The sequence below is a fragment of the Gobius niger genome (assembly GCF_951799975.1).
Source record: "Gobius niger genome assembly, chromosome: 20".
NCBI lineage: Eukaryota > Metazoa > Chordata > Actinopteri > Gobiiformes > Gobiidae > Gobius > Gobius niger.
The window spans coordinates 963,337-989,327 of record NC_136871.1 but is presented as its reverse complement, the minus strand read 5'-3'; the positions used below and the strand labels follow the sequence as shown (position 1 = coordinate 989,327).

Genomic DNA, 25,991 nt, shown 5'->3' with positions numbered 1-25,991 from the left:
ATCGATTGTATTTTTTTTTTTTTTAAATTTTCAATTTTTTAAACTTTTTTTTTTTTTTTTTCACATTTTTTTCCTAATTTTAAATTTTTGGATTTTTGTCACTTTTTTGATGGATTTTTGTCTTTTCTGCTGGATTTTTGTAATTTTTTAGCTGGATTTTTTATCATTTTTTTGATGGATTTTTGTCATTTTTTTAATGGATTTTTGTCATTTTTTTTGCTGGATTTTTGTCATTTTTTTTGATGGATTTTTTTGCTGGATTTTTTATCATTTTTTTTGATGGGTTTTTTTGCTGGATTTTTTATCATTTTTTTTGATGGATTTTTGTCACTTTTTTTGCTGGATTTTTGTCATTTTTTGCTGGATTTTTTATCATTTTTTTGATGGATTTTTGTCATTTTTTTGATGGATTTTTGTCTTTTTTTGCTGGATTTTTGTCATTTTTTTGGCTGGATTTTTGTCTTTTTTTGCTGGATTTTTTATCATTTTTTTGATGGATTTTTGTCACTTTTTTGCTGGATTTTTGTCATTTTTTGCTGGATTTTTGTCACATTTTTGCTGGATTTTTGTCTTTTTTTGCTGGATTTTTGTCTTTTTTTTGCTGGATTTTTGTCTTTTTTTTATGGATTTTTGCCACTTTTTTGCTGGATTTTTGTCACTTTTTTGATGGATTTTTTTTAAAGGCAACAAATAATCGTTTGAATAATCGTGATTTCAATAATGACAAAAATAATCGTGATTATTATTTTTTCAATAATCGAGCAGCCCTAACACAGGAGCGAACGCAATCACTTCCTTTTAATATCAGACACACTGACACTCTCTTTTAAGAGGAAAATAACAAGCACAGAAGACTAGACTTACTGTACAGGAGGAACATCAACAGTGCAGTTTCAACTCTCTTCAATGAAACACATTAACAGTGCTTATGCTTTGTCCATGAAATTAAGAGTTTTTTGTAATAGTTTTGTGAATTGTAATCTTTATTTTACCCAGGACGACTTGTCCAGAGCTAATATACAGTAGATCCAGATCCAGAATAAGAATGACTTATATTAGACCTGTCACAATAGCACGATTTGTAGTTTGATACATCGCTCAGGATCCCCTTTTGAAGCCTTTTCCCAGCCGTGCTACGACCCTCCTCCACCCCTCTCTCCGCCTGGCCTCCACTCGGCTCCTCTTCCACCACCTCCAGGGTCCAGACTCCGGGGAAGAATCTGGCTATCGTTCATCAACGCCGTGCATTTCATGTTGTTCGTTCAGTCTGAGCCCCAATAATGATCCATGTTCGTTAATAAAACATTCTGTCTCTGAGTGTTTTCAGGTTGAATTGCTTTAGGTTATTTTTTTTGAAAAGGCTAAAATGTGCTTAAGCCTAATGTTTGGACACCTGTAGTCAAAGCAAAGCAGCAACATCTCCAAGGGCACGTCCTGCTTCCCGCAAAGCTACGCAAGTCAAGGGTTTCTCATTTGGAAGAAGCTGCTTTAAAGGAACAGGCCACCGTTTTTACATACTGAGAGATGACAAAAAAACCACAACAAAATTACAAAAAAATGACAAAAAATGACAAAAAAAATGACCAACAAAAAGACAAAAAATGATGAAAAAATGATGAAAAAATTATAAAAAATTATGAAAAATGACAAAAAAATGACAGAAAAATGACAAAAAATGACACAAAAAATGACGAAAAATGATGAAAAAATGACAAAAAAATGACAGAAAAATGACAAAAAAATGACAAAAAAAATGACACAAAATTTACAACAAAATGACAAAAAAAATGACAAAAAATGACAAAAAAATGACACAAAACACAAGTTGGAAATCCGCGCAGTAATCTTCACTTTACTGTGCGGATGCCAAACTACTCCTGGTATTATTACGCCTTACAATATAGTTCCCCTTTTATCCGCTTAGAAAATCCACATGGTTTAATTGTGTGTAATTATACTTTGTAGTGGAACACTTCACGTAACCATATTTAAATAGGGGAAACGTGGAAGAGCTTGGTAGCTTCTATCTTGACCTGTTTTGGAGCTATAGAGGAGAGAGGGAGAGGCTAAATGCTAACGCCGTCTGCGCTGTGTTTACGTGACTGAAGATCAGACAGGTCCTAAAGAACTCGTCACAGCTCAGGTAAGAACATATCTCAGTGTGGAGAAACAGTGGCCTAAGATAAACCCGTGCAGTCGACCACATTCATATGTAAAGTCTATTGTTCCAGGATTATGGGAGCTCCTGGTATGTTCCTCATGATTCCGATAAGATATAGATATGTCTGTGTGAAGTACCTTTCCGGTGGACTTGACCCCCTTCCAGATGCAGAAGAAGCAGATGACCCAGACCAGCAGCAGACACAGGGCCAGGTCCCATTTGATCGGACCAATATCCTCGATCCCATTGCTGATTCCCAGAACGTTGTGTCTGCAAAGTCAAACGCACAAGATCTCGTTTAGACCGGGGTCAAGACGCAGCACGGTCCTGGGTTTGTGTCCTCCAAGAATACAGACCAAACCAAAGCTGACGCCATTTGTTCTTGGTGTTTTCTCAATGAGCTGTTCATAGTTTTCTCAATTAACTACTAACAAACTATTAACCGTCTGTTGATAGTTTACCAGACTGTTAAGTTATTCATCCCTGGAATAGTTTAACCGTCGTAAAGCTCACCCTCCAATCATCCCTTTAATGCGAGACACTTTAGGTGAAAGTATTGATGTTTCCCGCAGTGGTGGAAGTGGAGATTTGTATCTGTTTTCCTCCCTTTACATCTTAGTTTTCATGTCAGATATAAAAATGATGATGTTTATTTGATGATGTTTTGTCTGCGAGGTGGGGGCGACCCGGAAGTAGAAAGGCCGTCTTTCCCGCGGGTTTTCATTCATAAATATTGACAGATTTGACATCCACGTGTCCTGCTAAGGGGCCCCGTGATGACGCTTTCACCCAAATATGGTGTTTTTCCTCCTACGAGACGCTGGAGCGGAAAAGTGGAAGAACGGGCCGAGCATGCGCACTCGCTACAAAACTTCAGGGCTGGTTTTCTCTGAATGAGAGAAGCCGCACTCGGGCAGAGCCTGAGCCCTTATAGAAGCTCCCCCAGACTCCACACTTTACAGGCTGAGACCTCACATTTTTGTCATTTAAACAAAACAAAAAAAACTTTTTTCTTTTCTTTTTTTTGTCACATTTTTTTGTCACATTTTTTTGTCACATTTTTGTCATTTTTTTTGTAATTTTTCTGTCAATTTTTGTCATTTTTTTTGTCATTTTTTTGTCATTTTTTTGTCATTTTTTTGTCATTTTTTTTGTCATTTTTTGTCATTTTTTGTCATTTTTTTGTCATTTTTTTGTAAATTTTTGTCATTTTTTTGTCATTTTTTTGTCATTTTTTGTCATTTTTTGTCAATTTTTTGTCCATTTTTTGTCCATTTTTTGTCCATTTTTTGTCATTTTTTACAGTCTGAGACCTAACAATATTCTGAAGGTTTTTTCAGAGGGATTTTTTAATATCTAATTCCTAGCCTGATTTATTCAGCTTTGAAACCAAAAAAACGGGCGGAATTTGTTTGTTTTCTTGCCTTAACACTTGTATTACCCTCACAGGGACTACGGAACTTACGGACTTATTTAGTACTGCTTTAATATGCCTCTACAAGTGCTATATATTTCTGAAAGAGTTTGACATGAGTATAAAAGACTGGCTCGGCCCAGCACTTGAAATGCAAAGAAGGATGGGTTCATTTTTATTCATTACTGAGGTTTAGAATAGAAAATCTAGTGGGAACTGAACCCGAAATGTTGTTGCTTTGAGGCGTGAAGAACAATAACTTACAAGGACATCGATACAACTCAAGCAATCCTCTCATACATTCAATCACTCTGAAACAGAATCACTTTCATGTCAGGACAGAGAGAAATGGGACGGGTTCGACTCACTCCCAGAACTCGGTGACGGGGGAGGTGAAGTTGGACAGGTTGGTGGCGTTGATGGCCATCCACAGGGATTTGTTCTTGCGTACGGTGTCCTCAACACAGCGGGGCGTGTTCCAGGGCTGGTTACAGCGAGCCCAGGGCAGCTCTGGCTGGAAGCACTGCGGAAACACAACAGACGAGAAGATGTGGGTCAAAATGAGACTGGACAGCAGCAACCATCGAAACAACCTTTGAACGTTTCTCCTGGTTTTATTACAACATCAAAAACTGTTCACATTTGAAAGGACAACTTAAGGTCAGCACACACTACAAGACTTTTCTAGTGGTAAACGATTTTATATAGAATGGGGGGTTCACACTACACGACTGAGAATCGTCAGAGCGACTCACGATTCTGACAAACAGCTGATGTTTTATAACACAGCGCGTCTGTCGTCTCTACGGCTTCAAAACTGAGCCCAGATCAGCAAAGACAGGCCTGTGTTTGTGAGCGCGGGATAACGTGCGTGTCCCGATCGGTCAACGGTGTCAACGATGTCACAACACCGCAGCGCTAGCTTACTGCTACTACCAAGCTTCAACTGGGCTATAGTTCTGTCACGTGGAGATAAAAGTCGGCGACAGGAAGAAGCGGGACGTGTTTCAGTGGATTTAATAAGAAAAGGAGACGGACCTCAGCCCAGAGATGGAGGAGACAGGTGAAGGTGAAGCTAAACAGTTCGTCTCCAAACTCAGTAAGAGCCGCTAAACTCTGCTCGTGGTTGAAATGTAGCTGGAAAAGGTGGTTGTGGTGAACTTTTGCTGATATAAAGTCGTGCTGTTTCGTGTGTGGGGCTGTGGCCGTGAAATGAGTCGTTTGTGCCGCTGGTTTAATAGAGAACTAGACGCGACTCGATTAGACTCGGCACGACTGAGAATCAGAGCGAAATCGGGCTTAAAAGTCGTGTAGTGTGAGCTGAGCTTTCGCAGCTTGAGTATCGTCGACATGAAGCTAATAACAGATCCCAAAAACATCAGGTCGACGTTGACGTTTGAAAAGCACGAGCCTTTTACAAACACAACTAATCTGTGGCTTCTGTAGACGCATATATTCTGCTCTGGGTTGAACACACAGATTTATGATTTTTGAACAGAAGAGGAAAGTGTCCGTGTGCTTCGGGGAGCGGGAGATGATGAAGAGTGAGTGCGGAGGCTAACAGCTCGATGCTAACCAGAGGAATCAGCAAAGATCTTCACAGTCACGGGGATGTAAGGTCTCCGATCCGGGGCGCCCGTGAATCGTACGTGGTTTAGTGAAGCACAAACATGTGGTGGACAGGAACAGGATGGACAATGAGAAGCAAAGGATCAGCTGCTCCGTCCGTCCAGAACCTTCCACTGCAGGGTGTTCTGAGTGAACTTTGAGTCAACTTCAGTGAAAGGATGGTGATCTGCTGACCGTTTGAGGAGCTCATCCTCCTTCCTTCCTTCCTTCCTTCCTGCCTTCCATTCATCCTTCCATCCTTCCTTCTGTCTGTCTATCCCAGTGTTTTTCAACCTCTTTTTGAGCCAAGGCACATTTTTTTCATCGAGCAAATCCCGAGGCACCACCACAATATAAAAAAACATAACCATGTAGCCTATATTCCATCGTTCACATCAAAGTGTCTTGAATAGGAACACTGTATAGTCTCACTACCCACAATGCCACAGTCACCGCCACCTGCCGCATCCATGCATCACTAATATCACCTAATATGGAGTATTTATTACATGGTTGCTCTGCTCCAGACAGAACAAACACTCCAAAACGGTACAATATTTGCGGAAAACAATGAATTTGTTTTCAAAAACAACTACACTGCAAAAAGTATTAACTAGATCAGTATAAACATCTCAATTTGAGCACAATAATCCAAATTTTAGTTGTTTTGACTGGTTAAGAAGTTGTTGGGCGTTTGTTCCAGATTATTTCACCTGTTCTGAGATGTTTCTGACTCGTTTCGATACATTTCGTCCTTATTTCAGGTCATTTTCTTTGTTCTTATCTCATTGGCAATTTTACTTTCTTATTTCAAGCGAGATTTACCCTAGAACTGGTCTGAAATGTCCTCAAACAAGCAAAGCAAACTCGGTCCGATCAGGAAAAGCGTCTAAATGAGTGAAGACCGCTCAAAACAAGAAACATTTCCTCAATTCAACTCATTTAAGACTTCCTTCCTTCCTTCTGTCTATCCATCTATCTATCCATCCTTCCTTCCTAACGTCCTTCCTTCCTTCCTTCCTTCCTTCCTTCCTTCCTTCCTTCCTTCCTTCCTCCGTGTTAGTGAAGGACTTCCTCTCCTCAGACCTGACTCCGGGACATCTGAAAGCTTCTCTCGGTTCTCGCCTTCGTGCTCTGAAACCTTCCCCTGCGTGGCTCGAGTATTATCTTATCTCAAACAAAGTACATTTCATATCATCAGAAAGATACACACCGCGTCCTTCCTTCCGTTCAGCGTCCTGATAAGTGCTGTTTTATGAAGCGCTCTAATCAAAGCTCCTCCACCTGTAAACAACACCTTTTTGAATGCTTTTGTTCTGGGCTTAGGGGCGGATCAGAGCCGCCTTTGTGCTCAGCGAGACCTGTGCCTTCAGAGAGGCTCGGCGTGTTTTTATTTGGATTAATGCTGCTCCATCAAAGAGAAGACATGGACGAGGCCTGCAATTTCTAACATGAAAGGCAGGCTCATCCCGGACGGAGAAAACACAATGTCTAATTCATAAAGAAAATCAACACGGCTTTGTACAATCAGCTCATTCACATCATCACTGAAGTCATTGTAACGCCAGGAGTTTATGGGCCAATAGTTATTTTATCTTATCTTGAGCCTGGGTTTTTCTTTCATCAGACCAGTGGAGCCGTGCACACCCAGAAGACACAGTGTTCCCATTGCTCTATCTGTTCCTGAGGTTGGAGTCTTGCGTTCCAACAATGGTGGAGACATGGTGTGCCAGTGTTAAAGAGCACGGGGGGAGAGTCCACGCTGGCGGAACGTGATCAAAACACCCACCGCCAACAGCCTTTGCGATGCCCAATCCCGCAATCCCGTCAGACCTGAAGCTCAGCAGGGAAGGGCCTGGTCGGTGCTTGGATGGGAGACCGTTTGGCGACACCGGGAAGCCTAACGAATGGAGTGAGTGAGTGAGTGGTTGGTGGTGGTCGGAGCGGCCGATGGCGCAGACTGGTTGCCTCGCTTCCGTCAGTCTACCCCAGGGCAGCTGTGGCTACAATAGTAGCTTACCACCACCGAGTATGGAGTGAATGAATAATGCAATGTAAAGTCTTTGAGTGTCCAGAAAAGCGCTAAATAAAACCAATGCATTATTTTTAATTTTAAATGTTGTTTATGTATTTAATTTCACATTAACATTGTTTAATTGACCAGTTAATTATATAAAAAGTTTTAGAAATGTATATTGATTGGAATACATTCACCCATATGAAATGACCAGTATCGGTATCGGTATCGTATCGACAAAAAAGACCCCAAAAGTATCAGTATCGCATCGATTCCAAAAAATGTGGTATCGCCCGTCCCTAATAGGGGCTGGTGCAATGTGATGTGGGCTCCAACAGCCGCCCCCACGACCCGGCAACGGAAAAGGATGGATGGATGCAATGTACAAACTATCCACCAGGGGCTGCTGCAGCACCCTCAGCACCCTGGGTTCCCACGGCCTTGTTTTTCAATCAAAAATACATCAATTTCAATGTTGTTTACAGGTAGAGGAGCTTTGATTAAAGCAGCACTTATCAGGACGCTGAACGGAAGGACGCGGTGTTTCTGATATGAAATGTACTTGGTTGTTTGAGATAAGATAATACTCGAGCCAGGCTGGGGACGGTTTCAGAGTGCGAGGGCGAGAACCGAGAGAAGCTTTCAGATGTCCCGCTTCCATCAGAGTTTGGAGTCAGGTCTGAGGAGAGGAAAGCCTTCACAAACACTGGATTTTGTAGTTTTTTTTTTTTACAGTTTTACAAAATGTAAAGAATATATAAAGAATATTATCTTGCAACCCCCACTCTGGGAACCACTGGACTCGACCTGGCTGGATGTTTTCCGATTCCTCCCCAAGCTTTATCTCACACAGTCCGTACCAGACGGGAATGTTTTAATAATAATAATAATGCATTGGTTTTATTTAGCGCTTTTCTGGACACTCAAAGACTTTACATTGCACTATTCATTCACTCCATACTTGGTGGTGGTAAGCTATTATTGTAGCCACAGCTGCCCTGGGGTAGACTGACGGAAGCGAGGCAACCAGTCTGCGCCATCGGCCGCTCCGACCACCACCACTCACTCACTCACTACATTCGCTAGGCTTCCTGGTGTTTCCCAAACCGTCTCCCATCCAAGCACCGACCAGGCCCTTCCCTGCTGAGCTTCCAAGGTCTGACGGGATTGGGCAGAGCAAAGACGGTCTGACATAAATACTTAATAATACTTAAATGACAAACAGAACCTAAACCAGAATGATCAGCCTGGCTCAGTTCGATCCTTTGCTGTTGTGACTGTTTGACTCAGAACAAAGAAATAAATCATCCGTTTGTGTTGATAATCGCTGCCCCGCCTTCTTTTTACATATGCAAATTAGTATCGATACTTTTTACCCAATATCGATACTTAAAAAGTAGCCGTTTGGTATCGATATATCAATACTTTGGTATCGATCCGCCCATCCCCAGCCCCTATGGCTCCTCCTGCAGGTGGTGGGTCCACAGAAGGACGGCCTCACGGTTCTAACCGGGCCTGTTGGTCTCTCATAAGGAGCTTCTGACCCGCTCTGTGTCTGACCCGTCACCGAGGACCTTGGGAGACTCTACAGGGGCACGAAGACCCCGACAACAGAGCTCCAGGATCAAACCCCTCCACCACGTTAAGATGGCGGCTCCAGGAGGGGACAGTGCAAGCAATAAAAAACAAACAGGAAATAAGCACTAAAAAGGCATTATTGGGGGCGATAATCATCTTTAACACCCACCTACCAAAATATGTTCCCACGGCTCTGTTGAAAAACTTATATTTTAGTGAAATTAAGCTATATATCAAAATACTGTATTCAAACTAACATCATTAAACCACATTTAAAATATTTGTGCACCTTATATTACTATATTCAAGTTACATTTTGCAGAGTTGGGTCCTGAGTTGTTGGTTGAGGGATTTTGGGGGTCGAGGCCTGAAAAGTTTGGGAACCCCTGGTCTAGTCTACAGTCGGCGTCTAGAAAGACAAGATCAGGCTCATTAACTTTTAGGCTCAGTGGTCACTGTGGTCAGTGTTTTCAGACTTTATTGGCCCCTTTAGGGTGAGACACTTAAGGTGAAAGTATTGCTGTTTCTCGCAGTGGTGGAATGCTGTTTCTCGCAGTGGTGGAAGTGGAGATTGTATCTGTTTTCCTCCCTTTACATCTTAGTTTTCATGTCAGATATAAAAATGATGATGTTTATTTGATGATGTTTTGTCTGCGAGGTGGGGGCGACCCGGAAGTAGAAAGGCACGTCTTTCCCGCGGGTTTTCATTCATAAATATTGACAGATTTTTACCTCCACGTGTCCTGCTAAGGGGCCCCGTGATGACGCTTTCACCCAAATATGGTGTTTTTCCTCCTACGAGACGCTGGAGCGGAAAAGTGGAAGAACGGGCCGAGCATGCGCACTCGCTACAAAAACTTCAGGGCTGGTTTTCTCTGAATGAGAGAAGCCGCACTCGGGCAGAGCCTGAGCCCTTATAGAAGCTCCCACAGACTCCACACTTTACAGGCTGAGACACAACAACATTCGGAAAGGTTTTTTGTCACATTTTGTCACATTTTTAAAATATTTTTTTTCATTTTTTTGTAATTTTTTTGGTCACATTTTTTTTTTCATTTTTTCGGGCGAATTTTTGTCATTTTTTGTCATTTTTTGTCATTTTTTGTCACATTTTTGTCATTTTTTTGTCGTTTTTTTGTAGTTTTTTTGACACATTTTTGTCATTTTTTTGTCTTTTTTTGTCTTTTTTGTCTATTTTTGTCAATTTTTTGTCATTTTCTTGTCATTTTTTGTCATTTTTTGTCAAATTTTTTGTCATTTTTTGGTCATTTTTCAGAGGGATTTTTTAATATCTAATTCCTCGCCTGATTTATTCAGCTTTGAAACCAAAAAAACAGGCGGAATTTGAGTTTTTACAGATTTTTTCACTGATGATTAGTTTATTGAAAAACTAAACAAAATATCCAAAATCCCCTCTGAGAAAATCTGTCACTAATATGTCAATAAAATAAAACCATAACATTTAATCTGGCCCAAAATATAGGCAATTTTGGCCATTTTAATGCTCAAAATGCCTTATTTTTATGTGAAAACATAAAATGACAGAAAAAATGCAATACTTTTTTTTCTCATATTTATATCTGTGATGTTCAGCAAAAGTTTCAAATTGAAATCACTACATTTATTTATTTTCCCTGTTCACCTGCAGTGTCTCACCTTAATGTGGGGAAAAATGTCTTCAGTCTTTAGTGTTGACATTATGCCTTTTTAATCTGTGAAACATGAACCTCCGCTAAAGGGGCCCAGGTGCTCCAGACTTTGCTGCTCTTTTGTATCTAAACGTTACGTTCATAAAGCCGTTTGTAGTAGTTGTTTCTTGGGCTCGACAGTTCTTGGAACCAGCGCCTCCGGAGACACCTGGAGCTCACGGATCCTCGGGGAGCTACACGCGCTACATTTAGCCTCGCTGTCGTACCTCGCAGTCTTACGGGACGAGGCCGTGAATATTAATGAGCGCTCGACATTTAGAAATAGCTGCAGATGTAAAAGTGAGCGCTCGGATCTCAGAATCGTCCAGTTCCTTTTCCATTGTTGCATCGTTGCCACAGCAATAAAGACTGCTGGGGATTTGTATTTACCAGATTATACCATATACAAACTCAACCTGGGTCTGGTAAAATGGCCGCTGTGGAGTTCTTCTGACAATGACTTTAGCTTTATACGTCTTATCACTGTTTAATTGAACAATACATGCTATACAGCTGATGATCTAAAGCAGTGGTTCTCAACCTTTTGGAGCCGCGGCCCCCATTATAACAGTTAAAGGGGTTCGCGACCCCCGTCCGGGTCACACCCTGAGAAAGAGGAACATTAGCCGACATCAGGGGGAGGCAGGTTTTCTTGGCGGAGGTCGATTTTCTTCATTGTAAAAAGACCAAGGGCCGGACTGTTATGGCACATTTAGTTAGTTAAGTTGGTGACCACACTGGCGTCCTGTTCTTGGGTCCCCTGCTGGGCCTTTGACTAAACTAGGTAGAGAGACCGGCCATTCCTGGACCCCAGACGAGGCCCTCGCACCTTTAGACAAAGGTCCCAAATGGCCCATCTCCCCAACAGCACAAAGATCTCCTTCTGCCTCCAAACGCCACCATGATTTCATTCCCATGTAAGTGTCTTTTGGTGGCTGCATTAACATCTCCAACTGTATTACCTTTTCTCTGTGTTTCTGGGCTTCCCTTTGTTGTGCATGACCCCTGTCCTGCTGCTCTGTCTGTGGCGCTCACCTATAAAGGTAATGCCAGGGCTGAGCAGAGCAGAGCTTAACATGAACTCGTGTCATGGGTAACTTCTCCGCAATGCATTGTGTAATAAAACTTCACATCTTGACTAGACAAACATCTCTTGAGCTTTATTAAGCAAGAAAATCCACAACAGGACCCAAAAGTAAAGCACCATTTTCTACAAACGCCAGCTTCTCTGTGCATGATCATGGCCGTACTGTTAAACAACACCAGTCTGGTATCGGGGGAAAAGTTTAGGTTCTACTGATCTAAAGCAGGTACCGAGAAAAAAACAAAAACAAAACAGGCTTCGATGCCGTTGCCAAGGACAACATTAAAGGAACACACTTTGTTGTTTCAGCTCAAATCAAATTATTTGTTTTTCCCATTTTTTTCCCCTATAGATACAGACGGCATCTCTGGAATCGCCCATATATGGTCATGTTTGAAAACAGTTAAGGGGGAAAACAATTTGGAGAAAAGTCTAAACTTTCTCTAATTATTCAAAAACTACTTCAACAAATGCAGAATTATGAATATAGTTTCTACTAAATAAAGATACAAAGACATGGGGAGGAGCAAAGTGGTTCAACAGCCCATAAATACATAAAAAACGGAGAAGGCTAACATGATGCTACAGGTTAGCATCGGGCTAATGCTAACGGTTAGCTAGCACTAGCTACAACTGTCGTTTTTTCGCTTCTACTGAACAATCTGCTGTGAGATAATATCCATATGGGCCCGATTTACACTTGACTTTATTTGTATGTGACAAATAAGTTGATATTCCACCAGAAAATGGCTAAAAAGAGGGAAAATTGTGTTTCTCTAAAGATTCTATTTTCCCCCTTGGCGAGGCCACGCCCCCTTCTATGACGAGATGCGTCTGTATCTATGTTTTCAATTTCTTTTTTCCCCATTTCACCCAATCTTTTTTTCTTTCTTATTTTTTTTAATTGTTTTTTCCGTCTTGCTAATTTTCCCAAATTGATTCCCTATTTTTTTCCCCTTTTTTCCCCAAAACAATTGTAACACATTTTTTCCTTTAGCCACATTTTCCTTCCACACATCATGGTTCTGTTTTCTGGTTCTCGACGCCACAATATTTTAATATCGATATTTAATAAAGCATCGTACCTGCCCTACACATGACCTAAGGGTGTTTTGCTTAGAAATTTGGAAAGATTTGACTTTGATTTTGCACATTATTAGAGTATTCAAACAGGAATCTGATTTGTGTAATATCATCTTCAAAATCATTAAGAAAAATCCTGAGGGCCAGAGCTTCTGTTGCAGCCCTACTCAAAACTGCATGAATATTGGTTTAAAGCTCAAGAAAGTCGATTTTGCAGGATGTGTCCACGTGAAGGAGTAATACAATTTTTCAAGATAAACAATAACAACTAGAAATGCAATGGCTGCGCCATTGCGATTGACTGCGGAATTGCGGGAAGCGAATGCAGAAATTGCATTAACTGTTCAAATTGCATAAATTGCCTAATTTGCATAATCGTATTTGCATAAACTGGTAAAATGCATAGAATGTCATGTTACATAAACTGTATAAACTGCATAAAGTGGTAAAATGCATGAATGGGATAATTCGCATAAATCCTAAATGGCATAAACTCTTAAGTTGCATAAACGCTTTAAAATGCATAAACTGGTTAAATCCCATAAAGTGGTTACTTTGCATAAATTATTAATGTTGCATAAACGTTTATATTCCATAAACTGGTCAAACTGTTGAAATGGCCTCAGTGCTTGATTGGCAGAAGCACAAATGGCTGAAAGGCCTGGAGTCTCCTGATTGGCTGGATTCGCACATACACACCAATGCAAAGATTTCAAACTCTCGTATAAAAAAACTGGAAATCTGCAGAAGGCTATTTTTTTCTCAAAACCCACAAGTTGCAGAAGCTGAACATGCACAAAGTGCAGAAATTGCATAAAATGCAGAAAAAAGTGCAGAAAAGCATGGATTTGCGGAAGCCCCATTATAAGTCAATGGGAAAAATCTCTGACATTTTGGCCGATTGCGGAAAAACCGTAAGTGGCAGAAGTCCCAAAAGTAACAGCACCTTCTCCTCAACATGAGGAACAAAAGTAACAGCACCTTCTCCTCAACATGCGGAACGTTTTGATGCATAACTTGCATAAATTGCACAAAGCATGAAGGTGCTGAAAGCTCTAGAAAATCGGGAAAAAGATGGAAGAGGAATAATAATAAAGAACATGAAAACCAATAATTGACTGCGGAAGAATTCCACAGTCAATCAATAACAATTGCACTACCAAGTCTTGCCAATGAAATCTATCCCACAAAGCCACATGGACCAAAGAAAACCCTGTCCTGTGCTTTTCCCCCCCACGCTGCTACTGTTTACGCTACGTGTGGACTTTCACCTCGCATTATCTAATCTCGATTAATCACTTCCAGAACGGTCACTGAGAAACTCCGCTGTTTTTATTGACTCGCTTTATCGGCACTAATGTGGTTCATGACCTGCAGTTTTCTCGGTTAATTACTAACGTCGGTAACTAATTGAGAACTGGCCCCGACGTGGAGAGATTTGCCGAAGTGTGACCGTAAAGTTACCTGAAAACTACGGAAAGTAATTAGCTAGCGCAGATGGTTTGAAAAAGGCATTTGGTCCCGTATGCACTTACTAAGTGACAGTGGCAATCTTTTGTCCTTTGAAGAGTTTTCTATGAAATATAGTTTGCAAACACACTACAAAAAGTCAATATCAAGCATTGGCTTAAATGACTTGAATTGAGGAAATGTTTCTTGTTTTGAGCGGTTTTCACTCATTTAGACACTTTTCCTGATCGGACCGAGTTTGCTTTGCTTGTTTGAGGACATTTCAGACCAGTTCTAGGGTAAATCTCGCTTGAAATAAGAAAGTAAAACTGTCAATGAGATAAGACCAATGTTCTTTCCCCATTGGCAAAGAAAATGACCTGAAATAAGGACGAAATGTATCGAAACGAGTCAGAAACATCTCAGAACAAGTGAAATAATCTGGGACAAACGCCCAACAACTTCTTAACCAGTCACAACAACTAAATTTGGATTATTATGCTCAAATTGAGATGTTTATACTGATCTAGTTAAATACTTTTTGCAGTGCAGAAAAGGAAAGATTACCTAAAAATCACTCAGGCCGTCCCCCAAAATACTTAGTCTACAGTTTCCTTCTTGTTTACTAATCCTAGCTGTAAATCCCTGTGTCTTCCTAAACTTTTGGTAAATGGAATTAACATTACTTCTCCAAACTGTAAAATTCAAAACCTCTTCACTAAGATCCTTTTCCCTTTTATCTCAAACAAGTACTTTCGGGCATTTCCCCGTCCAAAGACCTTCTTCGACATCGTTTTGGGGGAAGATAACTGTTGTACTTTTTGTGTTGTTGATATTGAATCTACAGAACACTTGTTTTATGACTGTATGTCCTCTTATGACATCCATTATTGGCTTTTCCCGAAGATTCCCAATTTACAGGACTTTTCAAGCAAGGACATTATTTTTGGAATTTTAAAAAAGGACAGCAATATAGAACTTGTTTTAAATGCTATCATTATATTGGGTCAATTCTTCATCCACAAATGTCGATTCTTAAAAACAAAACCATCATTTGTCACTTTTCACAAAGAACTGTCTCTATTTTTCTCCTCCGTTTCCTTCTTGGAAAAAAACACTGGTGTGAACCTGAAAAACATCATTGATGATCTGGACTTAATGAGCGACCGCTAGTATTGGAATTCACTTTTTTTTGTTTGTTTTGTTTTTGTGTTTATGTCCTGCTCTGACTTAACAATTTGTAATACATTCCTGCCATATTTGTTGTATTGCACATGTTAATAAAAAATAAATAAATAAATAAAAATTAGCTAGCGCAGCGTAGCATTTCACAAACAGACTGGTGTCAGACTTACCTGGAACAGATAGTAGACGCCCCAGGCCAGGATGACAATGTAGTAGATGTTGAGCAGAGACACGATCACGATGGAGGCGTAACCAATCCCTGTAAACACACAGAGAGCGGAAATGCTAGGTTAGCATCATCGTTAGCACTCCCGGTTTCATCCCATGTGAGGTTGGGGTTAGGTGTCAGGGATTAGGGTTATGATTAGGAACGGCAAATGGGATTCAAGTTGTGTTGTACTAGATCTTGCACATATTTTTAGAAGGTCTTGGCTTTCAAATGAGCGCTCGCACTCTCATATACGCTGTAAGCTCGACTGGCAATTAGAGAAAACAACTCTAAACCTCACCCTAACCTTAGGGTGCAGGCCGTCATCAGAACGGCCTGCAGATGGCGCTGAAACATGTAAAGGTAAAAGATCTTTAACATCTCTAACCTTAGTGTCTGACAAAACCAACCTAAAAAGTGAGACTAGAACACAAGTAGACACAATGAACGTTACGAAGTTTAGTTCTTTAAGTTTGGGAACCACTAGATTAGCCGCGAGTGCACAACCACACTCTGTGCCACGCCCTGATGTTGAAACATTCTCCTCTTTCTCCTCTTGTTTCTGTAGAGAACATAAAGATCTCAGGCCTGTGTCAGGGCCGGACTGGGACTGAAAAACAGCCCTGGACTCTGACCAGCCCGGCCCAAATTAGCGTAAATGCGACACTTCCATAAATACATATTTAAACCTCTTACCCCCCGCCTTAACATTAACGAGTGCATTTTCCCCAGGTCGACTTTTTATTTTTATTTATTTATTTATTACTTTATTTTTATCATCAGCAAAAAGAACAGGAAAGGTGGTCATAGAAACAGAAGCAAAATCATGAATAATAAATAATAACGGTCCCAAGATTGAACCTTGTGGTGCACCATACTCCACGGAATTCCTTTTAGATTCATGTTTTTTTATACCGGGCTTGTGACAAAGTGGGTTTGTCCCATTGTGTGTGTGTTTGTTATTTTTTGTTTTTTGTTTCGTTTGCAACACACACCAGCCAACAATAACCCTCAGATTCATGTATATGTTACTAATTTATATCACATTGTCCATTTAAAACGTTTATTAATTTACTCAGACATTTACCTGGACCATCTGGTGGGGAGAAAGGAAGGGGCGTGGTCTGTGTCGGCCATTTTAAAATCTTGGGCTGGACCATGTGGCCGGGGGAAACTGGTTAAACTTTGCTTTGTGTTTCCTTTTGTGTATGATTTTGATTTGTATCTTTGTTGTTTTGAACGCTTATCATTTGTCACTAAACTTATTCATTTTTTTGTACAAGGATCACTTGCCAGATAAAGTTATTGTTGGGACTCAATGAACTAATGGTACTTTCTGGTGGGAGGTCCGTTCCCATTAGGGGAGGAAGTATAAAACCGGACTGCTTCTAGTCACAGGGGGCCATTTTGTATCTGTGTGTCAGAAGTTCTGTTTGCGTGAGCAATAAATGTCTGGTGAGAACTCTACCTTTGTTAAGTCTGCCTGCCCATTTCAACCCCTCGTGGCCGGCTTCCCCACAGGGCTTTACCCAAATCTAAAAGCTTCTCGACTGGAGAGCAACAATGTAACGCCTCATTTGAAAGCTAAGACCTACAAAAGCGACGGAAAGTTTTTGTCACATCTTTTTGGCATATTTTTGTTGTTTTTTTTTCATTATTCTGGCACGGTAGCACAGCGGTTAGTGCTCTCGCTTCACAGCTAGAAGGTCCGGGTTCGATTCCCACCAGGGACGGGGCCTTTCTGTGTGGAGTTTACATGTTCTCCCCGTGTCTGCGTAGGTTTCCTCCGGGTACTCCGGTTTCCCCTACCACTAAAAACATGCACAATAGGCCAGGATGAATGGTGTGTGTGAGTGAATGTATGGTGGTGTCAGAGGGTCCGTTGGCGCCATAGACTGTAAAAAATAATGGACGTCTTATGCTCACTCCTCCGCGTTTACCAGAATGACCACGGCCGTGGGGCAATTCATGGCGGATTTACAGACTCCTCCTCCCCAGCTCTGATGAAGCATGTTCCTAAAAAGGGCATAAAGGCGGGATCTTCACCGTAGACTCGGCCCTTGCGTGACGTGTAGCTCGCGCTGCTCCAATGCTAACAGTCCGAGCCTCATTAAGGACCAGATTTCAAAAATTCATATTACGAAAACCAGCCTGGTTTCATATATTGTGATTAACCCAGTGTTATCTCAGGAGGAAGATCTAGCCTAGTCTAGTGTTGAAACAATTGAAACCAGGCTTTAAAGTAGTTTTTAACGTGTCTAAACTCCAATGCTTTTCAATGGGGGCCTAGCGGCGATATGGAGGTACTGCAGCAACGGCGGAGCAATGGCGGCCCCCACGTTTGTGGTCAAAAAGCAGGGCAGCCAGCGGCCATTGGTTGGCGCAGACGTATGTAGTCACGAAAGCGCTTCTGACAGTCTCCCCCAGGGGAAACTGATGCTACAAACGTAGCTTTCCACCACCGAGTATGGAGTGAATGTACAATTGTCTCATGTAAAGCGCTTTGTGACTATATGTCTGTGAAAGGCGCTATATAAATAAAGATCTTCTTCTTCTTCTTCTTCTTCTTCTTCTTTCTATCATTTTTTGTTGCCTTTTTATCACATTTTTTGTTGCTTTTCCGGCACATTTTTGTTTTGTTTTCATCCTCTCTTTCTCGCTATTTTGATGCTTTTCTTTTTAGCTTTTAGATTTGGGTAAAGCTCGGTTGAGGCGGGACCGGTGGCTCTAGAGACCGAGACGAGAGGGAAACTCCTTTTCGCCGACACAAATCCCGTGCTACGCTCGGTCGGGGATTTGAGGAAGAAACTTTAAAAAAAACTCCTCTGCTCGTGAAAGAGACCTTTAAAAAGCCGTGATGTCGTGATGTGACACACGCCTGACACAGCCGTGACTCTCAGGCTCGGGTCACGCTACCTTTTATTCAATACTGAAGATCGCATTCTTAATCCTGACCATTGTTTTCAGTCACAGGATTTTAGGACTTTTACAACAAAAACTAAACCAAACTGCCTCCATGCTGCATAACTAACATAGAGTTATTTTCCGTCCATGTCCTTTTGCCCTAAACAAATGAGAGACAAACATTCACTTCTGCTTTACAGTTTTACCGATCTTAAGACTGCTTCCTGTTTCACAACTTCTCCTTTTCTACTTCCTGTCACGGAACTGCATCTTGTAACTAAAATAAAATCAGCACTACTTTTTTTAGGTTTGGCTAAAGCAAGAGACACGGGTTTTTTCCACTTCATTATCCCTTTAAGGCGATTACATTTGAGATTTTCTACACTTGCATTCGATTTCTCCTCCCAAACAGTTACTCTGATGTGTGAGAGAAACAGCTCAGAGTCTCATCATTGACCGGTGATAAATCAGTGTTTTCCCTCCACGCGTCTCACCTTAACATATTCCAGGTATTTAAGACAGTTTGTGCCGCTCTCATTAACACATTAGTCACCGGCTGGAGAGCATCGTCATGAGAAGACTGTGATTTAAAAACATATTGATAAGAAGGAAAAACATGAACCTCTAAAAATCTGATGTTTGGTCGATTGATTTGTGTAAAATGTTAAAAACTAATGTTAAAGTCCATATGACAGGTTTAATGCTTCTGAAAATATGACTTATTTAAATGGAAAACATCAGCTGTAAGTTCAGTAGTTCCGTAATGATCATTTATTTCAGTGAAGCCGACATTTTAAAGGAGTAATGTTTAGATTTTTCTCCAAATTGTTTTCCCCCTTAACTGTTTTCAAACATGACCAGGGGGAAAACAATTTTGAAAAAATGTAAATTTTCTCTAATTATTCAAAAACTACTTATTCAAATGCTGAATTATGAATATAGTTTCTACTAAATAAAGATACAAAGACATGGGGAGGAGCAAAGTGGTTCAACAGCCCATAAATACATGAATACGGAGAATGCTAACTTGATGCTACATGTTAGCATCGGGCTAATGCTAACACTTGCTAGCGCTTGCTACAACTGCCGTTTTTTCGCTTCTACTGAACAATCTGCTGTGAGAAAATATCCATATGGACCCGATTTACACTTGACTTTATTTATGTGATAAATAAGTTCATATTCCACCAGAAAACGGCTAAAAAGAGTGAGAATTGTGTTTCTCTAAAGATTCTATTTTCCCCCTCGGCGAAGCCACGCCCCCTTCTATGACGAGATGCCGTCTGTGTCTATTTTCTGGTGGAATATGAACTTATTTATCACATAAATAAAGTCAGGTGTAAATCGGGCCCATATGGATATTTTCTCACAGCAGATTGTTCAGTAGAAGTGAAAAAACAGCGGTCATAGCAAGCGCTAGCTAACTGTTAGCATTAGCCCGATGCTAACATGTAGCATCAAGTTAGCATTCTCCGTTATTCATGTATTTATGGGCTGTTGAACCACTTTGCTCCTCCCCATGTCTTTGTATCTTTATTTAGTAGAAACTATTTTCATAATTCAGCATTTGTTAAAGTTTGAATAATTAGAGAAAGTTTAGATTTTTCTCCAACTTGTTTTCCCCCTTAACTGTTTTAAAAAATGACCATATATGGGCGATTCCAGAGATGCCGTCGGTATCTATACAGACGGCATCTCTGGAATCGCCCATATAAACAACAATTTGGAGAATAATCTAAACTTTCTCCAATAGGTATCGTTCACGTGACATCACAACATTCTAAAGAGCCGATAGTTTAACATGGAGGCGGAGCAACTGACGGTAACTATGGTAACTGTGGTAACTATGGTAACTGACCAAATGCATATTTTTATGTCTGTGTTTTTTGGCTCATATCTCAGTCATTACTGGAAGAATCCACATGAAACAAAAACTGTCACAAAGTCCATGATCTCCTCTGTCGGCTCATATGAACTAATGTACAATTAATTTCTCAGAAAAACATGAAAAAGTGGTGACAATATGCGAGAACATGAGCGTGATGTTGTCCAATAGAAAAGACTTTCAGACATAAAAATAATATCACAGGTTTGAGAATCCAATCAGATCAAACACTGATTTTAGTTTTGGAGATTTCTTACAAAAACTGCATTTCTTCCATAGAGTTGTATTGGCCCCGCCCTCCACCTGACATTATGACATCATCACATTCTAAATCGTGAACGCCGCGTATTATTCAAAAACTACTTTTATGCTGAATCATGAATAAAGTTTCTACTAAATAAAGATACAAAGACATGGAGAGGAGCAAAGTGAGTCAACAGCCCATAAACACATGAATAACAGAGATGCTAACATGACGCTACATGTGCTAATGAATAAACGTCCATATCCATTGCCAGAAAATGGCTAAAAAGAGTGACTGTGTTTCCCCCTTGGCGAGGCCCCGCCCCCTTCTATGACGCGATGCCGTTTGTATCTACATCACTTCCTGTCAGTGTCCAAAAAGGAAGTGAAAAAAACCACAATGGCCAAAAGAAAGCAACATAACAACAACGTGAAAAGGCGAGTGTGAAGCCTCATTTGAAAGCTAAGTCCAGCGAAACTCGTCTAAATGAATCCTTTTCCTCGCGTTGTCGTCATGTTAAAAAGTTTGAAACGTAACATTTGCCTCTTTGAAAGGTCCGGTGTTTTTCCGTTATCCTTGGGGGGAAGGTTGTCACCGCTGAGTTTATCTGGAGTATGTTGAAAATGCCGTTACCCTCGGCCTTGAGACGGAGATAAGTCTGAGATAAGAACTGTTGTGGTTCACACTGACACGGAGGCCGATAACACATGGAGGTAAATCACGCTTTCAAACAGATAAAGGCCGATAAAAGCTGCAAACTGGGCCTCTGCGCGTCAGGAGTGAGAGATCCAGCCAGAAGATTTGTCAAATATCTACATTTTTGTTTTGTGTGAGTGAGCAAAACACCCGATAGTTGTTTTTAAGCATCGGTTTGTCCTGAATGCATGAACTACACTGTGATAATGTCAGAAGAGAGTCCAAATAAAGGCCCTAAATGTCATTAAAAAGCATTCAATGGGATTCAAACTTTCATTAAATCTAATTTTCTTGAAAAGATGATGATATTCGACGATGTGATGGAGATAAGTATTTATATTTATCGAGGTTCGAGAGCCGGACCACACCTCCTATACGCCTCTTCCGCCCGCCGGCCTATTTAAGCCCCCCGACTACAAACCTCGTCCTCTCGTTCGGAGTTTCCGGCCCCTCCCTCCCTCCCTTCTAATATTTTTTCTGCTATTTCTACAGGTAGGGGACGAGAGCCCGTGAGCTTCCCCATCTGAAGCCCCAAAACGACTACGCCACGTTCTAAAATAAACATATTTTCATCACATCATACCTGAGGTTGTGGTTCTTGTGAGCGAAATGAAAGTAATGCACAAAAGTAGGGTCTGAAACTGATCATCTGCAGTTTTGGCTGAAATACGTTTTTCCTCTTAAGGCGAGACGCTGCAGGTGAACAGGGGAAAACAAATAAATGTAGAGATGTCAATTTGAAACTTTCGCTGAACATCACAGATATAAATGTGAGAAAAAAATGTGTTGCATAATGTCATTTTATGTTTTAAAAATAAGGCATTTTGAGCATTAAAATGGCCAAAATTGCCTATAATTTGGGAAATCAAAATAAAGAATTGATCCAGATTAAATGTTATGGTTTTATTTTATTGACATATTAGTAACTCACATTTTCTCAGAGGGGATTTTGGATATTTTGTTTAGTTTTTCAATAAACTAATCATCAGTGAAAAAATCTGTAAAAACTCAAATTCCGCCTGTTTTTTTTGTTTCAAAGCTGAATAAATCAGGCTAGGAATTAGATATTAAAAAATCCCTCTGAAAAAACCTTCAGACTCTTGTTGTGTCTCAGCCTGTAAAGTTTGGAGTCTGTGGGAGCTTCTATAAGGGCTCAGGCTCTGCCCGAGTGCGGCTTCTCTCATTCAGAGAAAACCAGCCCTGAAGTTTTGTAGCGAGTGCGCATGCTCGGCCCGTTCTTCCACTTTTCCGCTCCAGCGTCTCGTAGGAGGAAAAACACCATATTTGGGTGAAAGCGTCATCACGGGGCCCCTTAGCAGGACACGTGGATGTGACTCATTTTGTAACTTTTCTGTCATTTTTTTTGGTCATTTTTTGTCACATTTTTTTTTTATTTTTTGTCAATTTTTTGTATTTTTTGTGTCAAATTTTTATCACATTTTTTGTCATTTTTTCAATCAATTTTTTGTCAATTTTTTATCACATTTTTGTCACATTTTGTCATTTTTTTGGTCATTTTTTTGTCATTTTTTTGTCATTTTTTCGTCATTTTTTCGTCATTTTTTCGTCATTTTTTAAATCAAATTTTGTCATTTTTGTGCCAATTTTTATAAAATTTTGTCATTTTTTTGCCAATTTTCTGTCTCATTTTTTGTATTTTTTCCGTCAATTTTTTATCACATTTTTGTCACATTTTGTCATTTTTTTGTCATTTTTTCGTCATTTTTTTATCAAATTTTTGTCAAATTTTGTCTTTTTTTTTTGTCATTTTTTGTCAATATTTTGTCATTTTATCGTCATTTTATCGTCATTTTTTTAATCCATTTTTTGTAATATTTTTGTCATGCTCGGCCCGTTCTTCCACTTTTCCGCTCCAGCGTCTCGTAGGAGGAAAAACACCATATTTGGGTGAAAGCGTCATCACGGGGCCCCTTAGCAGGACACGTGGATGTCAAATCTGTCAATATTTATGAATGAAAACCCGCGGGAAAGACGGCCTTTCTACGCGGCGCAGCAGCTACTTCCGGGTTGTTTTCAGTGTATTATAGGAGTAAGAGCAGCCACTGGAGAAGACTCAAAGATTCCTCAAAGCTCGTTTCCCCCGGGTGGTGTGAGCTCTTCCCCGGCTCCTCTCAAGTGTGTGCTGATGCGTCCGACGGGTCACGTGACCACGGCGGGCCCGGGCCATTGGAGCTGCTCAAACAAACAGAGCAGTGTCCTCCATGATGTCACTGCGCGCTGACCCCGACTGACCCCCGCACTCGCCAAACATCTCGTCCAGACCCGGCTGAACAGAGACGACTGTGTACACACGGTCTGGAGTTTACAGTACGGGAAACATGTGGAGAGAGGAGGCAAGACCTGAAACTGCAGAGCTGCCGTGCAAAAAGTCATTTACTAGATTAGTTTAGATCTCAATTTGCGCATTATAATCCAATTTTTTGTTGTTTTCATTAGTTAAGATGTAGTTGGGCATTTGTCCTAGATTATTTCACTTGTTCTGAGATGTTTCTGACTCGTTTCGATACATTTCGTCCTTATTTCAGGTCATTTTCTTTGCCAATGGGGAAAGAAAAATGGTCTTGTCCCATTGGCAGTTCTACTTTCTGATTTCAAGCGAGATTTACCCTAGAACTGGTCTGAAATGTCCTCAAACAAGCAAAGCAAACTTGGTCAGATCAGGAAAAAGGTCTAAATGAGTGAAAACCGCTCAAAATAAGTTATATTTCCTCAATTCAAGTCAATGCTTGATATTCACTTTTTGTAGTGTACAGTGTAAAGCTTCATTTGAAAGATACAGACCGACAAAAGTGGTCGCAACTTTTTTGTCATGTTGTTGCCGCGACATTTTCGTCTCATTTTTGTCTCATTTTTGTCTCTTTAATGTCAAGTTTTTAACAGTTTACATGTTGCTTTTTCATCGCTTTTTTGTCCTGTTTTCGCCACTTTTTTGTTGAATTTTTGTGGCTTTATTGAACAGGTTTTTCTCACCTTTTTGTTGTGTTTTTGTGACTTTTTTCGTTGCTTTTGTCACGTTATTGCCATGTTTTCATCATCGTTGTTGCCGCGACATTTTCGTCTCATTTTTGTCTCATTTTTGTCTCATTTTTGCCTCTTTAATGTCAAGTTTTTAACGGTTTACATGTTGCTTTTTCATCGCTTTTTTGTTGAATTTTTGTAGCTTTATTTAACAGATTTTTGCGTCAATTTTTTGCCTTTCTTTACTGCTTTTTCATCCTGTTTTGGCCACTTTTTTGTTAAATCTTTGTAGCTTTATTGAAGAGATTTTTGTCACCTTTTTGTTGTGTTTTTGTGGCTTTATTTATAGATTTTTGCGTCACTTTTTGGCCTCTTTTTTTACTGCTTTTTTGTCCTGTTTTCGTCTCATTTTTGTCTCTTTAATGTCAAGTTTTTAGCGTTTTGCATGTTGCATTGTCATCGCTTTTTTATGCTTTTTTGTTGAATTTTTGTTGAATTTTTGTAGCTTTATTGAACAAGTTTTTGTCACCTTTTTGTTGTGTTTTTGTGACATTTTGTTGCTTTTTTTCATTGCTTTTTGTGACGTTATTGCCATGTTTTCATCATCGTTGTTGCCGCGACATTTTGGTCTCATTTTCGTCTCATTTTTGTCTCATTTTTGTCTCTTTAATGTCATGTTGCATTTTCATCGCTTTTTTATGCTTTGTGGTTGAATTTTTGTTGAATTTTTGCAGCTTTACTTTATAGATTTTAGCGTCACTTTTTGGCCTTTCTTTACTGCTTTTTTGTCCTGTTTTCACCACTTTTTTGTTGAATTTTTGTAGCTTTATTGAACAGGTTTTTGTCACCTTTTTGTTGTGTTTTTGTGACTTTTTTTGTTGCTTTTTTTCATTGCTTTTTGTCATGTTTTCATCATCGTTGTTGCCGCGACATTTTGGTCTCATTTTTGTCTCTTTAATGTCAAGTTTTTAACGTTTTACATGTTGCATCTTCATCGCTTTTTTATGCTTTGTGGTTGAATTTTTGTTGAATTTTTGCAGCTTTACTTTATAGATTTTTGCGTCACTTTTTGGCCTCTTTTTTACTGCTTTTTTGTCCTGTTTTCACCACTTTTTTGTTGAATTTTTGTAGCTTTATTGAACAGATTTTTGTCACCTTTTTGTTGTGTTTTTGTGACTTTTTTGTTGCTTTTTTTCATTGCTTTTTGTCGCATTATTGCCATGTTTTCATCATCGTTGTTGCCGCGACATTTTCGTCTCATTTTTGTCTCTTTGGTGTCAAGTTTTTAGCGGTTTACATGTTGCTTTTTCATCGCTTTTTTGTTGAATTTTTGTAGCTTTATTTAACAGATTTTTGCGTCACTTTTTAGCCTCTTTTTTACTGCTTTTTTGTCCTGTTTTCACCACTTTTTTGTTGAATTTCGTAGCTTTATTGAACAGGTTTTTCTCACCTGTTTTTTTGTCGCATTATTGCCATGTTTTGCTGCGTTTTCATCGCCGTTGTTGCTGCTGTTTTGATGCTTTTGTTGTTGTTGAAGCTTTTAGATTTGGGTAAAGCCAAACTATAGAAAATGTGCTGGGCTCAGGTGGGGGTTAAGAGGTTAAACAAGAAACTCATTGATTCACTGCTTCCAAAACTAACAGTTTAAGCTCAAACACTTTTGACTTTTACAGCTTTTAACCAGGAGGAAAAGGGTAGTGCAACTCGAACTGTCACTCTGGGGTGGGAGGGGCTTAAGGCGGCTCATTTTGAGAAGCAGGAAGTGAAACTACACCTTTGTTTTGTGGATTTTCTAACCAACACAGTGC

General features: G+C 40.1%; 1 protein-coding gene across 1 annotated transcript in view; it reads right to left on the bottom strand.

The window, feature by feature from the left end:
- slc6a6b (solute carrier family 6 member 6b) overlaps positions 1-25,991 on the bottom strand; it is a gene marked incomplete at its 5' end in the record, with an annotated part of 61,128 nt that overhangs the window by 25,607 nt on the left and 9,530 nt on the right. Inside the window, 3 exons of the mRNA XM_079579270.1 lie at positions 2,299-2,431; positions 3,944-4,098; positions 15,438-15,526. Of these exons, the coding sequence (XP_079435396.1) occupies positions 2,299-2,431; positions 3,944-4,098; positions 15,438-15,526 (377 nt within the window). The remainder of the gene's footprint in view (positions 1-2,298; positions 2,432-3,943; positions 4,099-15,437; positions 15,527-25,991) is intronic.